This window comes from Heptranchias perlo, chromosome 34, assembly GCF_035084215.1.
Source record: "Heptranchias perlo isolate sHepPer1 chromosome 34, sHepPer1.hap1, whole genome shotgun sequence".
NCBI classification, from domain to species: domain Eukaryota; kingdom Metazoa; phylum Chordata; class Chondrichthyes; order Hexanchiformes; family Hexanchidae; genus Heptranchias; species Heptranchias perlo.
The window spans coordinates 26,307,221-26,325,733 of NC_090358.1; the positions used below are offsets into that span (position 1 = coordinate 26,307,221).

General features: G+C 41.5%; 2 protein-coding genes across 7 annotated transcripts in view; both read right to left on the reverse strand.

Moving 5' to 3' along the window:
• LOC137301907 (cell migration-inducing and hyaluronan-binding protein-like) overlaps positions 1-18,513 on the reverse strand; it is a 194,917-nt gene that overhangs the window by 97,805 nt on the left and 78,599 nt on the right. For both annotated transcript variants that reach the window (XM_067971627.1, XM_067971626.1), the window contains exons 2-4: positions 8,383-8,538; positions 1,721-1,858; positions 434-575 (exon numbers count right to left, since the gene is read on the reverse strand). In XM_067971627.1, the coding sequence (XP_067827728.1) occupies positions 434-575; positions 1,721-1,858; positions 8,383-8,524 (422 nt within the window). In that variant the 5' untranslated portion in view covers positions 8,525-8,538. The remainder of the gene's footprint in view (positions 1-433; positions 576-1,720; positions 1,859-8,382; positions 8,539-18,513) is intronic.
• Positions 12,220-18,513, reverse strand: part of LOC137301905 (inactive cell surface hyaluronidase CEMIP2-like) — a 120,262-nt gene continuing 113,968 nt past the window's right edge. For 3 of the 5 annotated variants that reach the window (XM_067971622.1, XM_067971625.1, XM_067971621.1), the window contains 3 exons: positions 16,823-16,983; positions 14,421-14,530; positions 12,220-12,511 (listed from right to left, as the gene is read on the reverse strand). In XM_067971622.1, coding sequence (XP_067827723.1) covers positions 12,315-12,511; positions 14,421-14,530; positions 16,823-16,983 — 468 coding nt within the window. In that variant the 3' untranslated portion in view covers positions 12,220-12,314. Of the gene's footprint in view, positions 13,730-14,420; positions 14,531-16,822; positions 16,984-18,513 lie in introns of all 5 variants that reach the window. The other 2 variants (XM_067971624.1, XM_067971623.1) reach the window with 2 other exon arrangements.

Here is an 18,513-nt window from a genome sequence, read left to right on the forward strand (position 1 = left end):
ATTCTAATTTTCATAAACCACATGGGATAAATTTTATGAATTTGTGCTCCAGACACAGGGGGTAATTTTAACTTCGCATCATAGCGTAAAACAGGCGATATAGATTTGGCCGCCCGTTATACATCTCTCCCGATTTTGACTTCCATTGAAGTCAAGACAAATGAAAATCGGGAGAGGTGTATAACGGCGGCTGAATCGATATACCCCGTTTTACACTAACACCCAAAGTCAAAATGACTCCCAGAGTTTTGTGAGCTGAGGGTGCATTTTGGGGATTCAGGTACAGAGGTCAGCATATCCCGAGTAATTTAATGGACAGAAATCGTACAGAATGCGCTGATCTCCACACCCAAATTCCTGTTGTGCGCTCCTGACATGTGAAGCTCTGCACCAGGAGTACTAATTTGTAAAATCTACCTCACGTTCTATTTACCTTCCGTATAAAATGATGGTAATGTTTCTTTGAAATGGGCAGTCCTCACTGCCAACATGCAGCTCCCCGCCATCTTCAATCAGGATGTTTCGTGTTCGCAGGACGATAGGTTCCTCATCGCGGTCTGAAAAGACCAGTTTGCCTACAGAAGAAGATAATGAACAAGTCTATATCTGACCAGTGGTACAGATTTTATGAAATCATAGAACGTTAGAGCACAGAAGGTAATTCGGCCCATTGCGCCTGTACCAGCTCTCTGAAGGAACTATCCAATTAGTCCCACTCCCCTTATCCTTTTAAATCTTTTTCAAAATTCCGATTTCAGAGGGGTGCGGTACAAAGATTTCCATTTATATAAAAATTTCTGTCTAATTTAGGTGGCTTTCATTTGATTATCAAATTACCTAAAACATGAACTATTACTGCATGAAAATGGACTGATGCTTCTACTTATTATGATTTTGTTGCTTCTCCTGAATTGACATAATTTTGCACAATAATATAGAAAATATAGTGACAGGAAAAGTTTAAGTACAAAAACATATCCTTTAGTGAAGAAAGGAAATCATCTAATCCACATTTTTCAGTGACTACAATTAAATGAATCTTAAAGGGCAACAACCTTTTTTACCTGTAGATTTATATTTTGTATTTCTAAAATGCTACTTCACCCATTAGCCTTCAGCACTCTGTGTGTTCTGCCTTTAACAGCAGAATTTTATACAATACCATAAGATTTTGTTTCTCCTGTCCTCTCCGGATGGCGTTTACCTCTTGCTGGAAGCCGTTCGAGGGGTACTGGTTATCCTTTGGTACCTTGTACAAGTGGTCATTATTCAGGTGCGAGTCTCTACTGGAGGCATCACAACTGAACACGCTCTCAGCAGGGTCACATGATGCTGATCAAAAGTGGGAATTCTGGCCAATTTTCACCTCCCTAGCCCAGAGAAACTGCAGCCATTTGTAATAGTCCTACTACTGCCCAAACTGAGGTCGGCGAACTCAGCACAGACTGGGGTCAAAACGGAAATTTTCCTGGTCTATATGGCTGGACCGCTCACTAGATAAACTTAACTGACGTGGGGACAGAAATTTGTGGTGTGCTTACCAATTCTCAACATTCGTGCTCAGTGTATACAAAACATTTTACGGTTCAAAGAATGTATGGGTATTTTAAAAAAATATTTCTCATTTCCTTTAGTCAAGGTTAAGGTAAAGATGGTCACATATATATTAGAACAAAAATTAAACCCACATTAAACCTTTAAACAAGTCACTAAGATGTACCTCCGTCAGAGATGTGAATAGAATGGACGGTGGCCGAAGAAGCCAGCAGCAGTTTCCGATCACGGCCAATGGTGATTCGATGTTCCTTATTGTGGCCTGGGTTCCACTGGTGGAGATCTGGATCCTGGTCAGGACAAGCTTAGAACACAGAACAGATCATCTTCAATACGCAACCTACCCCCCTCAATACGCAACCCACCCCCCTCAATACAGTGTGGAGGAGAGGAGGAAACAAATTAAGCACATATCAGACCAAAACTCTTAATTTGTATTTGGATTTGTGGAAACCATGATGATATATTAAACTCATTAGAAGCACATAGATAACAGCGCAACAAAATGAAAACTCTGGGTTATTTGAATATTCAGGATGGAACACACAATTAAATGTCACCAATGCAGGCTATTAGCTATGACTTTTGGGTCCTTTGTTTGATTATGCAGTTAGCAAGTTAACAGGTATGATGTCCACCCCCAGACAAGCCGCACCTCCCAAACCCGTGACTTCCACCACCTAGAATGACAAGGGCAGCAGGCGCATGGGAACACCATCATCTCCAAGTTCCCCTCCAAGTCACATACCATCCTGACTTGGACATATATTGCTGTTCCTTCATTATCACTGGGTCAAAGTTCTGGAACCCCCGACCTAACAGCACTGTGGGAGCACCTTCACCAGACGGGCTGCAGCGGTTCAAGAAGAAGACCCGCCAACACCTTCTCAAGGGTGACTAGGGATAGGTAATAAATGCCGGCCTTGCCAGCATTGCCCACATCCAGAGAATGAATAAAAATAAAGACATCTTGGCTCAGATTAGAACTTCTCTGTACCATTTAGTGCATCAAGTGAATCAGCATTGCACGAACAAGTAAAGTTTATGGGGAAGGAGAGGTTGGCGACTGACCTAAGCAGGGTGTCTGCATATTACTTGGATCCCTTCATTCAACACAGTAGATATGCAGGAAGCTTACCAACTTCAAGCTGCATTCTCCTAATTCTGCTTAAATCCAGCTTCTATCTGCCATCCTAACTCTTGTCCCTTTTCTCCCTTCTAGATCCTTCTCAGCACCAAGAAGACACCTCGGAAGAGAACAATCCTCCTGAGGAGGCACCGTCAGGCGCTCCATCTCTCCCAGGCACCAACTCAGACACTGGCACTTCGCGTGGGCTAGATCGTGAGATAGAGGGGTCTGCACGTGGTGAAACACCCAAAGCCAGTGGGCAGCAGCAGGTACTCGTGGTAGGGATAGCCCAGGGAAGAATATGTTGGTGGGTAAGGCCCTCTCCCAACTTCAGCACTATTGCTGAGGGTGTAGAGGAGACCACTTCCAGCCTCCATACCTCTGTGTGGTGTCATCTCGCATGGCATCACCACTCTGCAGTCTACCCTGGAGAGTGTGCCCACATCCAAGGTCACAGCAGCTGGACCCTAACCATGCAGCTGTCCATGTTCACATGCTTTGCAGCTTTGGTGGAAGCCATGCAGAGTCTGGGCTCCGCAATGGAGAGTTTGGTGGATCAAATTGATAGGGGCTTGAAGGAATCAGCCATCTTCTGCAGTCTGCTTTCCTGAGGATCAGTGGAAGTGCTGAGGACCAGTCCCAGTGGAAGTGGCGCTCAAGCAATGGGGGAAGAGACATGTTGGCCTCTCTCGGGATGTCAGCACGCCTGCGCATTTGCCCTCTTCAACCAATAGCCGCCATGGTGCCAGTAAGTTAGCTGGGCCAGAGTGCCCCAGCAGCAGCAGAATGCAGTAGCCTGGGGGCGGGCCCACCGCAGGCTCAAGTACCCAGAAGTCACTGGCTACAAGCATCTCAAGTGACCCCACATGAGGAACAACAGCCTTTCTCCAGCTGTGCTCTGCCCACTAGGGGAGCACCTCGTAGGAGTAGTAGAGTTAGGAAACCGTCTTTAAAGAACACACTATGGATTTATCACCTGGGTGAGAAATGACTGGACGGGAATTATTACGTTTGGCATTTAATCAATCATTATCACAATTAGCACTTCAGTCTTCAGTGTGCTTTAGCAGCTTCTGAGTCTGTTTGGTCAGAATGTCATTGATGTAGAACTTGTCTGAATGGTTTGAATGTTCTTCAATGCAGGACGAAGGGAGCAGTGAAGAATATAATAAGGACTGTTATGCAGAGGGGCTCTATCTAAGTTCTTAGAGCAGGGGTGTGAGCAGCTCAGCAGAATCACTGAACTATAAGCTGATCCCTCACATCTCTGGCTGCAAGGCGCTGAGGAAGCCCTCCTTCCTCTGCTGCTTCATTTCCTTCACCCTGCTCTTCCTTGTCTGACGAAGATTGCTGCTGCCCTGCCTTCTCTAAGTCTTGCTCCATCCAGAATAAGGTAGCAATAATGGTACCCATAAGTAGTAAATAAAACTGATTAAAGAATTGTAAGGTCAAAACAGTGCAGAGGTAGTGATCTGGAAGCTGGAAACTCCCCTGTAAAGCCAGACAGCAAAAGATCCTATGATCCAGTGAGCTGCAGCTAAGGACCCCTTTTATACAGCTTCAAGAACTCTCAAACACCAGTCAGTCAGGGACTGGGCAGGGCTTCCACGATTTTGAGTTAAAATTGAGTGGCGGCGGGTATAACATCATCGGAGTATAACTGAGATTGTAATGAGGCCCCGCTAGCGTGGGGCAGCCGTCTCTCCCAAAGGTAACAACTGGCGAGTTAAAATGGCGGTGGGCTGGAACGGTACGGGGAATCCGCAGACACGATTTTAACTCCCCCCCCACCCCCGCCCGATCCGTTACCCCCAGGAGGGCTGGGTTAAAATTGCATCTTTTCTCTCACTCTTCCTTGCTATGTCCAGGAAGACCAGGGGACAGAAGCATACTGAAAAGGTCATTGTGTATTAATGCTGTGCTTACACTGTCTGGCTTCATTCGTACCAAACTTTTACTCCTTGGAAATGATCCCAACACGAGCGAGGGTAAGTAAATCTCAAGTTACAATAGTTGGCTTGAACAGAATTTAATTTCTGTTTTACCGTTAAAATGGCCGTTTCATCTTTTTTGAATCATTGTGGTGTAGTTCTAATCTAAAGATTGATGATAATTTTAAGGTAATTAATTTTTTTCTTGTTTTAGCATTCAGAAACTGCGTAACTAATTACTAATAGCATATTAACAATTAGACAAAGGACTTCTGTGTCTATGAGGTGTAGTGAAATCATAAACTGATACCCAGGACACAGAGGTGCCCTCGCTCCCCAGTGGTAGACTCTGTACACAATTTTCATGGATTCACACAATATTCTGGAGTTCAAGTGTGAGTTCTGTGTTTCAAGGCACAAAGAAAGTTTTTACTTGTGTAATCTCTGGGCCCCGATATTTACGGGGATGTGGGAAGATAACGGGGGAGGCCGAAAACGGCCGAAGAACCCTGCAACGATGCCACGGAGATTCTTGCCGAACTTAACGGCATGACCTCATTAACATCTTGTAGCTGGCAGCCGACCAAATGGACAGCCTGGCCGGTGAGCGGGAGGGAACATTAGTGGCAGAAGGCTGCAGCCGGGGACGGTTCCCAACAATCAGGAGGGTTGAGGAGGAAGATGGCAGGCGGGGGGAAGGGGGAGGTTGGTAATCGTTATTAATAAGCATCCCGACACTTGGACGCACCAATATCCGTTGCCTGGCAATTGCGCTGTGGGTTGGGGTCGAGTTCCGCGCATTTCACTTTTTAACGCCCTCCCTGACCCTCTCTTGCCTGTCATAGGGGGGTTAATATTGAGGCCCTGATTTCACCACTGTTAGGTCATTGCAAACAATTTCAGACGAGCAAGTCCTCTCATCACCAATCCTAGAGAGAAAGTTGATGCAAGTATAAAGTGGCAGATTGTTGGGAGTAAGTGGCAACAGGTAATGTCCATGATTCGTGATATTCTGAGCATTCCTCCTACTTTGAAACAGTAAAAAGGGCTATTGAAAAGTGAGAAAAGGACCAATTTAACTTATCAGCTCGTTAAAAGGGCATTAATAAACTCTAAGTGAGCATTCTGCTACTGCAGAGTCACATCAAAAAATGAGCATTCTACTTCAAGAGCTGCAGCTCATGAGCTTAATAAATGGGGACAGAACTGACTGAGTGGGTTAGATACTGACCTTTCACCTCTTGGACCTGTGTTTAAATCCAGCCCCAAATGATGGGATTACGTCTCCATCATTTGCTGGCTGTAAAGTGAAATGGATTTGTGCATTCTCAATCTAATTCCTAGTGGGCAAGAGCCTACAGCACAAAACTGTCCCTAACTCTGCACTCAATTGCAATCTCAGCCAGAGAGAGGAGGAGGAGGAGCAGAAGAGAAGGAGGAGAAGGTGAAGGAGAATAAGGAAACTGATCACATAGGAGGCACGTGACTCAGAGCTAGTGGTACTGCAGGCAACAAGTGCACAATAACAGAGTCCGTTGAGATTCCGTTCACAGCAGGGCACCAACTCACCAGGGAAGTTGTGAGTGATACGGGTTACCTGGTCCACAAAGACCTGCAGGGACAGTCAACTATCTGCACTGTACACTACCAGTGGCCCTCAACTTTCATATCACAGGGATCTTCCAAGTTTCCACAAATCATACATTTGGAAACTGCGTATTCCCATGATTTCATTAACAATTTGTTGAAGTTGGATTTCTGCTCACATTTTTAGTGAAAAGCTCCCAAGTGCTTACATTAAACTTGTTCTTACAGAATATTATCCTGGTCAGGAATGACAGCAGAACAAAGACCTCATCATAAGAACATAAAAAATAGGGGCAGGAATAGGGCATTCGGCTCCTTGAGCCTGCTTCGCCATTCAATAAGATCATGGCTAATCTTCTACCTCAATTCCACTTTCCCGCCATATCCCTTGATTCCCTTGGTGTCCAAATATCCATCAATCTCAGTCTTGAATTTACTCAACGACCGAGCATCCACAGACCTCTGCGGTAGAGAATTCCAAAGACTCACAACCCTCTGAGTGAAGAAATTTTTCCTCATCTCAGTCCCAAATGGCCGACCCCTTATCTTGAGACTGTGACCCCTAGTTCTAGACTCTCCAGCCAGGGGAACAGCCTCACAGCATCTATCCAGTCAAGCCCTCTAAGAATTTTTATACGTTTCAATGAGATCACTTCTCATTTTTCTAAACTCCAGAAAATATAGGCCCATTCTAACATTCCCTCCTCATAGGACAATCCTCTCATCCCAGGAATCAATCTAGTGAACCTTTGTTGCACCCCCTCTAAGGCAAGTATATCATTCCTTAGGTAAGTAGACCAAAAATGTACACGGTACTCCAGGTGCGGTCTCACCAGAGCCCTATATAATTGTAGGAAGATCTTGTCACTCTTGTACTCCAACCTCCTTGCATTAAAGGCTGACATGCCATTTGCTTTCCTAATTGCTTGCTGTACCTGCAGGTTGGCTTTCTGTGATTCATGTACAAGGACATCCAAATCCCTCTGACTAGCAACATTTCTTAGTTTCTCAGCTTTTAAAAAATATTATGCTTTTCTATTCTTCCTACCAAAGTGGATAATTTCACATTTCCCCACATTATACTCCATCTGCACCTTCTCGCCCACTCACTTAACTTGTCTATATCCCTTTGCGGCCTCTTTGCGTCCTCCTCACAGCTTACTTTCCCACCTAGCTTTTATCGTCAGAAACTTGGATACATTACACTCGGTCCCTTCACCTGAGACCCAAGCACTGATCCTTGCGGCACCCCACTAGTTACAACCTGCCAACCCGCCAACCCAAAAATGACCCATTTGTTCCTACTGTTTCCTGTCTGTTAAATAATCCTCAATCCACGCTAATATACTACCCCCAATCCCATGAGCTTTGATCTTGTGTAACAACCTCTTGTGTGGCACCTTATCGAATGCCTTTTTAAAGTCCAAATATACTTCATCCACTAGTTCCCCCTTATCTACCCTGCTAGTTACACCCTCAAAAAACTCTAATATAGATCTAAAAATCCAAATATAGAATCCAACAGCATAGAAGGAGGCCATTCGTGCCTGTGCCGGCTCTTTGAAAGAGCCATCCAACTAGTCCCACTCCCCCCTGCTCTTGCCCCATAGCTCTGCAAAATTTTCCTTTTCAATTATATAACCAATTTCCTTTTGAAACAAGAGTGAACAGTTGCTCTGACTGCAGCAATATCAACTTAAAAAAGAGAGAGTTTGCATTCAAATAGCTTTCATGACCTCAGCACATTCCAAAACACTTCAGTCAATGAAGTATTTTTGAAGTGTAGTTATTGTAATGTAGGGAAATGCGGTAACCAATCTGCATGAAGCATGATCCCACAAATAGCAGTGAAATAAATGACCAGTTAATCTGTTTTAAGCGATGTTGGTTGAGGGATAAATATTAGCCAGGACATAGGGAGAACTCCCCTACTCATCTTTGAATAGAGCATTGGGATCTTTTATATCAACCCGAGAGGGCAGACAGGGCATCGGTTTAATGTCTCATCCGAAGGACAGCGCAGTGCAGCACTTCCTCAGTACTGTACTGATGCATCAGCCTAGATTATATGGTTTACATGATCAGGTGGGGAGTTTGGAGTTAAATTTATATGGTCTACATGGACCGTACGCATATCTTAAGCAACCCTGTTTACACTGAACGTTCCAATTTTTCACATACCTGCAAATATCACAGACAGATTGAGGGCTAGCAGCCACCCAATATTGCAGAGCATGTGCATCATCATCATCATCTTCGTGTTTCTCCTGGCTCCACAAGTCATGAAGTAGTAGCAGTAGTAGTTTCTGTTATGGTCATTCATTCACGTCCAAACATCTGTATAAAAACAATTAAAAATCATTAGTTACAAAACCAGAAATTTGACTGTTAATGGGCTGTGCATGTTGCGCAGTATGGGGAAGGTTATATATGGAATTCTACTAAGTTTGTATAAATACTGGTGTTTAAGAAAACATATTTAAAATTATGAGGCATCAGCTGGAAGCCTGCCTGGTGATTCTAAACCCCCATGACAGAGAATATGTGTTCAACAACAGTATATATTGTAAGTAACAGAACAGGCATAGAATTAAATCTTCATCTGTAACTCAGAAGTTCAATTTCAAGTCTCACAAGAGGTCACACTCCAGCATTACCCAATGCAGTGTTAGGGACATTACATTGACCTTTAGATATAGCATTAATCCAAAGACATAGCGTGTTGGATATGCACAGTTGTAAAGAGCAAGCTCTCAGCTTGCAGCCCTGGTAAAATTCATCCCCTCCTTCCTCAACCAACTGGTTTCCTGGGCTCCCAACATAATTACGAAATAGGTTGTCATTGCCACACATCTGTTTATTGCATTCAAATAAGATCCTCCACCCTTTCCTTCTCAATTACAAGCAGAAGGGGCACCAACTCACTAATTAAGATGTTAATCTCCCAAATAGTTCACACGCAATTATCCTTTATGCTGGGGAGACAGACTGAGATAGTAATGCTCCAAAAGAATACCTCTCCATTACAGGCAGATGATCCAATGGCACATTGCAAGGATCAAAGGCAAAGTTAAGATGCAAAGGAGAGTAAATAATAATCAAAGAGTACGATGATGAATGGCAGCAGTGCGCAATGTGTGGGTCCCGGCAACTGAGTCCTATGTGTCTATATTTCTTATTCTGTGGGCTTGGAGGTTTGGAAAGGGCTGTTTTTAGCACTGTTGCATCAAAATCATAAAACCAAGATTTATCAGTATCAGCAACTCGATATATGCAGACTAACAGGAACACGGAATTAAAGTCCATGTTCGGCTTCTGTGGTGCCTCTGTATGTGACCCACGAGGACAGTAATTTGGGCACCCCTAAGATGTAGGACTCAGCACTGTTATACACAATGCTGCAGTAACCTTAGAAACAGCCCATAGGAAACCCACGATTGTATACTTTTATATTAACGTAGGAACAACAACAACTTGCATTTATATAGCGCCTTTAATGTCGAAAGACATCTCAAAGTGCTTCACCGAGACGTAATTAATAAAAATGGACGCTGAGCCAAAGATGGAGATATTAGGAGCAGTGACCAAAAGCTTCGTCAAAGAGGTGAGTTTGAAGTAGAGTCTTAAAGGAAGACAGGAAGCTGGAGAGGTGGTGGGGTTTAGGGAGGGAATGTTAGAACATGGGGCCTAGGCATCTGAGGAGGTGTGAGCTCATGAAAGGATTTAAACAGAAGGGATGAGAATTTAAGATTTAAGATTTGTGGTAATGATAGACCAGGAGCCAATGTTGGGAAGGGTTCTTTTACCTTAAGGAACATTTTAAACCATGGAATATAAATTTGTTTGGATAGAAAACCTCAACACACTAGTAAAAATCAATTATTTTGGTCAGAAATTGAATTCTAAGACAGACTATTAGGCATAATATACTTTATGAAACATTTCAAACAAAGCACTGCAATTATACACGTGGCAGCAGACATCACACTGTAAAAGCAGTTGGCTCCTGAACTTTCAGTAGCCACTGTAAAAAAAATCTAAACTTGACTACACTGCATGAAAATAATCAACATAAGAGCCAGTTCATGAGAAAATAAGGGAGGCTGCTGGCCTATGAATTCATACTAATAGACTTCCGTTTGGCTCTCAACAGACTGGAGACTGCACTTCAGATCAACTTCCAACTACACTGATTCAGGCCAACTTTATCTCAGTCTATTTGCTGAACACTGTTAATTGAGTTTCCAGAGAATGTACCATTTCATTCTTTTCATGCTCGAGGTTAAATACCATTATAAATTCCAGATTTTAAAACATGCCAAAAATGAATGCCACAGACACAACCCCAGCAATTCTGAACACATTAGGTAGCATCCTTCATTGACCCCGGGAAAACTGGGCAATTGAAAGTAAACAAAGAAAACCTTTAGACATCAGTCTGCTGATCTGCTCATTCAAACTGCGGTCACTTTGGTGTACATGTGTTTACACAGCTTAACGTATTAGAAGCAAATATTTTCTTTTAAATGTAACAGGGCTTCCAAAAGCAAAAGTGTTACAGTTTTAAAGTCCAGGTTTTCAGCAGTAGACTCCTTGCTTTTAGACAATAAAATGTCTCCAACATTTAAAGGCTTCCGGCCGGGAGCCTCATCTGCTGGCTGTGCTGATCGATACATCACACGCACGCTGATCTCTGACCCGATACAGCTGGCAGACGAGGCTTGGACTATTGGTCCTTAGCCTAACCCAAGGTAAAGGTTATTCAATGTCAACAAAACACTACTACCACAGGCTTAATTAAAAAAGACCTAAACACATCAAAAATAAATGTGATGCACATGCTGAATTTGGGAAAACATGTTCCTACATTGGCTCAATGGAAGTGAATACCTTCTAATTATAAATCATCAGTGTGCTTGCTAAACATATGCTATAAATGATGCTACTTTCACCAGGAAGTATCAGTTGAATCTGAATCAGTAAAAGTTAAGCGAGTCTTTGTCTAGTGTGCATGTAAATTTTAAAAAAGCTTCTCTTTTGTAATTAAACTTGGGTGTGTAATGGGTTTACATTGAGGCAATTTACAAGTTTAAGTTGACACTTTCAAGTTGATTTATCGCCTTCATGTAAAAGTCCTGCAGCAATAAAGGGGTGTTCTATGTTCCACACACTCCTTTAATTTTAACTTTCTAACATCCAATTTTAGGCTTCCAAGGACTGTAATATGGAAAGGGACTGAAAACTAATTTAAAGCATCAAAAGAAGCTCCATACACAAAGTTAATAGAAGCACTTCATGCAATGCTGCATAGACTAAGGTTATATTGGTTCTGCACTACAGCTGTGTATGCTACACCCAATCTTTATGTTTCATGGTTATAATTTATGGCAGCTCTTTAAAACCAGCTAGTTTTTAAGTGTCTCTATTTTAAGAAATGGGAAAGTACAGTCTGTAGAGACCATGGTTAAATCAAATCTAATAAAGGTCCATACAATAAAGCAGCTGTACATGTACCGCATTCATTACAGAACAGAAGCAATGAATGACAGCATGATTTAAACGTTATAAATCTTTGGAGGACTGTAGTACAGTTTTAGCACCACTTACAAGTCTTGAAATATATAACAGTTCTATTTTTCTTAATTTCTAGTATTCTCTGAACAAAACGAGACTTATTCCAACATACTCTGGATTAGAAATGTACATAAATGAACATTTTGCAGAGAATATAGCAATTTGTTTGCATTTTGAAAGCTAGTAAGGATATTTTGGCTTCAAATATCAACCGGCACTTGAATACTCTTCATTTCATTAGTACGTGACAAAATTGTGTAGTTTTGTCCGATTTATGGGACCCCATCATTCTCTAGAATGGCGACAGACGCTCTTCGGTCACTTTCTGTCTGCAGATGCAAGGAACAAGATAGAATACTAAAAATATTGTATACTCACTCTTCACACTCAAAAATACCATTAAATCGAGTAATTTACCATAAAATAAGACCATATACTCACTGCTCCTGTACATAATATATTTATTTATAGCAATGATACAAAAATTAAAGTGTCAACAGTTCAACAAATTCCCTCTCCTCCTTGCCGTTAGTTATAGTTTAGTTCGGAGACATTAATTCTTGGAACAACTTTAAATCTCTCCGGTTTTCCTTCACTTTCCCGGAACAGCCATATTCACTCAGTTTCAATGGAACATAGTACTGCAGGGAAGCAGCTAGCTGCCCAACATCGTGGCTTATAATTTTAATCCATGCTGGTTTCAGCCGGCCCTTGAATCCTAGCATAGCAAAACTTCCTAAAATCAAAAAGGAATAATTCATCATTAATTCCTGTTCTTTCATTATTTTGCATGAACTTTTTTGTAGGCTGCACAACGGAATCTGTGGAATATTCCTAATTCTTGATTGTCCAAACACATTTCTATGCAGAAATATTGAAAAATGATATCAATTAAAAATGTCCAAACCGTGGCAAGAGGTAACACCATAATGGTTAACAGTGAGCAATGTGCATCCATTATGCACAGAAGCAAATACCCTTGGGATAGATGAGTGCCTACTGAGCAGTACAGGTGTCTTCAGAAAAGCAACACCAAGATGAGGGAGGTCATTCAGCCCATTTATCGCATCCTTTATGATAAACTTTCCGTACCCCCCATCATAGCATCCACCTGCCCCCTTGAATGATTCCAGATTTTCACTCCCCTACCCGGAGCTGTGTGACGTGCTTCCCGACATCAACCCTCAACTCAGCGACTTAATTCTTTTCTGGAACCTTTACCTGAAGAACTGTTAAAAATAGTTAAAAGTGAATTAAAGACAGCAAATGGCCCTTAAAACAAAACAGTAAGATCTGTGCACAGGTCGATTTTAACAAGTAAAAATACGGAATTAGCGAGACGTCCCCCAGTAATGCAGTAGAATCCCAATAGACAGTCAAAGGCTGCTGCATGCAACAGTGCAGACCTTCCTCTTATGGTTGGGCATAAATAATCGCCTGAGTGGAGCACAGAGAGGAACATCAGGTGGAGAGGATTGCAGTCCCTTAATGAAGCCTGCCCGATTTTCCACTCATTCATTTAAATCGGCGTGCAATCCTCCCCGCATGATCTTCCTCTATGTGCTCAGCCCAGGCAATTATTTATACCCAGGGGTGAAAGACATCTGTCCCAACATAAGACCATATGGCCATAAGAGATAGGAGCAGGAGTAGGCCATTCGGCCCCTCGAGCCTGCTCCGCCATTCAATGAGATCATGGCTGATCTGATTTTTACCTCAACTCCACTTTCCTGCCTTTTCCCCATATCCTTTGACTCCCTTGCTGATCAAAAATTTGTCTAACTCAGCCTTGAATGTATTCAATGACTCAGCCTCCACAGCTTTTTGGGGTAAAGAATTCCAAAGATTCACGACCCTCTGGGAGACGAAATTCCTCCTCGTTTCCGTCTTAAACGGGCGACCAACATGTTTATAATCAAGAATGAATTCCGAACAGGTAAATGTCTGCATCCATCTGTAATTTAGATATACCAGGTTTTTAATTACATGGAATTTACTAACTTATTCTAGGAGAATAACCGTTTGTTTAATTGCCCATACAATGCACAAAATAATCAGATTCAATTAATGCGTGTGAAATAATATTCATGTTAATATGTTGATGATGTTAGAATTTGCTGACTGACTCTGAAACTTGCCAAAATCTTTGGACAAACACCGGGTTTGTGTGATATGGTTTGAAACCTATGTAACTTCCTTTCTGCTACACAATTTCAAACATTACAGAAACAAAGGGTGTGACTTCCTCAGTAGAAAATATCGCTTAACAGCATAAGGCTGTATTCCAGAATTAATGCTAGTTAACAGCACAGAGCTGTATTCCGGAATTAATACTAGTTAACAGCATCCAACTCAACATTCAGGTAAGGGACCTCTTTCAGCCCATCCAGCTGATCTTTTCATTAAAAACCTGGGATCCCCATTACAGCATCTAACTGTCACTTGAACGACTCCAGAGTTTTTAACTCCACTACCCTACCTGAAGACCATTCCAGATATTGATCACTCTTTGTTATTCTCCATACATTGTAATTAATCAGCGAAGAACATTTCCAACCTATATTAATTTCTCTTTGTCTCCCCCCCCACAAGGATTGTTAATTTCAAAGATATTAATGGAGAACTAGCACAAACTAACGCATCACCTTCCATGAAAAATTCGATTGGCTTTGCAGCACCTAGCCTCAGAAAAGCTGGAGACACATAGGTTAGTGGCCAGCCAGAATTATCTCTTGAACAGACAAGAGCAATTGACCTGCAAATGAGAGAAACAGAAACAAAAAATAAAAACACTGACAGAAGGGAACAATTTATTGTGAAACCATTTATAAAACTTTCTTAGGATTCATTCTCCAAAAATAAACTGTTAACTTTTCCTAAGTTATAAATCTTCTCCAAAATATTTGTGTATAGATAAAAGGATCGGGATGGACATTGTACATTTGGATTATCAGCAGGCATTTGATATTTTGCCACATAAAAGACTGGTTAGAAATATTAAGGCACATGGCATTAAAGAGAATGTAGCCACATGGATAGAGAGATGGCTCAGGAACAGAGTAAATGGGTGTTTTTCAGATTGGCAGCATGTGGATGGTGGTGTGACCCAGGCATCCATCCTGGGACTTCTTGTTTTCCATTCATTAGCGATTTGGACATAAGCACAAGAGGAGTTATATTGAAGTTTGCTGTTGATACCAAGTTAAGGGGTCATGTCAAACAGTGAGAAAGAATACAAGAAGACACAAACGGTTTAGTGGAGTGGGCAGACAGGCAGCAGATGCAGTTCAATGCAGAGAGATATGAAGTCATACATTTTGGGAAAAAGAACAGTGAGAGCAAGTGTACCAAGACTCTGAACAGAGCGGAGGAGGAGAAAGACTTACGGATGTGGATTAATAGATCTTTAACACAAAAACAGGAGAAGTTGGAAACATGGCAAGTTAGTCAACATTTGTGGAAAGATCAGACAGTCGATGATTTGGATTTGTATCATTCTTCAGAACTGAAAAGTAAGAGATGAACAAGCGTATTAATAGAATCAGAAAGAAAGGGAAGGAGAGAGGGAAAAACAGCCAAATAAACAGAGGAAATATCAGTGGAGTGATTTCTGGATAATGTAACCGATCATCTCAGTCAAGTAATAGAAAGAAGCATTAAAGAAATTAATGAACAAAGGATGTGTGAATATCTGAGGCAGTGGGAAGCTTAGGGAAAAGGCAGGAAAATGGGAAGGATGGAAAATCTGGGCATTAGGTTAGAAAAGGGAGAGATCAGGTTGAAAAGGGAATTGAAAAGGGAAACTGATTCTGGGTTTTATAGCTAGGGGCATGAAATATAAAAGAAAGAAGGTGATAATGAATTTGTGCAAGACATTGGTTAGGCCACCCTCTTATAGGAAGGGTACAGTGAAGGCTAAATAAAGTAAAGAGGTGCTCTGAGTCAGGGACTAACACAGATAGGTACAGACAAGGAGGGCCATTTGGCTCATCTAGTTCAACCCTCCATAGAAATTTACAATTTTCCCCTCCCCATCACAATATCAAATGATTCCAGAATTTTTGGCCTCCATTACCCTACCTTAGACACCATTCCAGATATTGATCACTCTCTGTATAAAGAAGTGCTCAATGATATCAGTCCTGAACTTACCTTATACCAGTTTGTACTGACTTGACCTACAGTCATGGTTTAGCTGGAAATAGAGCTCAGCATTAACCTTTGTTGTTCCACATAGTATCTTATATATCTCAATTGGGACCGGTTTCATTTGCCTCCTTTCAAAGTTGAAAAGGCCAAGGTTTTCTAGCCTTTCCTCGTAACTGAGTACTCTGACACTCAGGATCAGATTAAAACTACATTATGGAGGACATATAATAGTCAGCCATTACAGCTGAACCATGCCTTAACCAATCCAATGAAGGCCTAGTACTGCCCTGGGTATTAAACAGAAACATGTTCCATTTCTTCTTTCGTTGTCCTCGTCTATAATACACGGGAAAAAGAACTTTTAGACCCTTTAATCTGCACAAAACTTAGTTTTATAATTTAGAGGTTTCCAACATTTGATATAATTATACCTTCTATTTCTGCAACCTACATGAAGCTAAATGTTTTGTTTAAAACACAAGTTTAACCAACTCTTTGGGCAATTAAAAGAAAGTTTGTCGAGTGTATTTTTCTAAAAAAAAAGGTACTTATTATTTTTTCTTTTCCTTCCTCTTATGGACTTCCTGCTCTGTTCACCATCCCTGGCACCAGCAGATGACTTATCCTAGGCCTTGCACTCTATGACCAGCCAATAGACATGCGCATTTTAATTAATTTTGTGAGTACAGAAGCTTAAACAGTCTCCCTATATCTTCAAGTATTTCCTACTCAAAGTCTCTAACTGTGTGGACGATAAAGGGTTATGTTTTTGCTGTGCAGCTATTCTCAGTCCCTGTCTTGGAAAACAATAATTTTTCAATCTATCCCAATCATCGCAGCTGTTTTCACAATGACAGTTGGCATTTTATAGAAAATAGATAATTGTCCATCTGCTTACCTATCTCGAATGGTTGCCTGGATGTATTTAGCGATAGCGTCAGCCACTTGCGGAGCATGGGCTGTGTCAAAATGTTGCCTGCTCAAAATATCTCCAGAACATGCATCTACTATGACAAAAAACAGTCCCGGCTTCTCGAATAGGAAAACATCATCATTCACCTACAGGAACAGAATGGGAACACTTCATTTTGACTTTAAGAAAGCAAATTCTTAAAGTTTGAAATAGTTTTAATAAAATCCAAAAATAAATTCTCCAATGGAATACAAAAAATAATTACCATTTCAGACATGTTTGGAAAACTCAACCCAATTGCATCAGTTTGGCCAACATAACTCCCAGTTGGTTGAAAAACAGTTAATTATCAATACAAAAATTTTCATCAGTTACTATGTTGAGATGATTGTTACGGTAGTATAGTGGTTATGTTACCAGATTAATAATCCAGTAGAACATGGGTTCAAATCCCACCATGGCAATTTGAGAATTTGAATTCAGTTTTAAAAAAATCTGGAAATAAGAAGCTGATATCAGTAAAAGTGACCATGAAGCTGTCAGGTTGTTGTTAAAACTCAGCTGGGTTCACTAATGTCCATTAGGGAAGGAAATCTGCTGTCCTATAGGTGACTCCATTCCCACACCAATATGGTTGACTCTTAACTGCCCTCTGAAATGGCCTAGCAAACACTCAGTTGTATCAAACAGAAAGCCCACCACCACCTTCTCATGGCAACTAGGAATGGGCAAGAAATGCCAGCCTTGCTAGTGATGCCCAGATTCTGAGAATGAATAATCAATATATATTATACATATATAGCTCTGATGTTGTTTATTTTTTCAGCCATGACCTCAGAATGCCATTCCCACTCCTATCAGCTTCACCCAAATAAATACAAGCATACCAGATATCAGCACAGAAAAGTATCATTGGCAGCCAATGTCATGTAAAAAGAGAAAACAAAGAGGGAAAATAAGAAAGTCAAAACAATGTGTTTATGCCCCTCCAGCATGCCTCCTCACTGCCTCTCCCCACATTAAAGCCTCCATACCATCCTTCCCCCTCTCATACACCTTCTCACCTCCCTTTATTCCCAAATGCCTCCCCACTAACCCCCCCAACCCCCACCAATGGAGCTAAAAGATCAGGGAAACAAGTCTGTCTCTGACATTTGGTCTCATTCTACTGAAACGTATCATTGTTTCATCACAAAATGGCAACGCAGTCCACAGAAAGATCCTCACATATGCTAGTCATAGAAAGAAAATGTAGAGTTTTTGTTAGGGAAGGTTCTAGTGTTAAGATGGTGATCTGCAGATCTATTTTTTGGCCAATGATATCTTATGATGTTATACAATCCAAAGCAGCCTGTCGTAAAATGGGTCATTTAGTACACAGCTGGCCCTTCTGTCCCTCAATTCTAGAAAACTAATGACATGTTTATAGTACAGAATGTCTGCAAGTAAAAACAAACAGTTCTGTAATTAGCTCGGGCTCCCAGAGCTGCGGAATTGAACTCATTCTTATTGTGATATGCAGTTGTCTGAATGACATGAAATGTGACTTCATTTCTGGTCACCATACTTTCGGTGATTGCTGGAAAAGGTTCAGAGGTGTCGGCAAGCAGTCAGCTCGCTCATGGCCAGAAATAGATGGAGCTTGGCAGCTCTGGCTGCTGTGACATTGCTGCCTC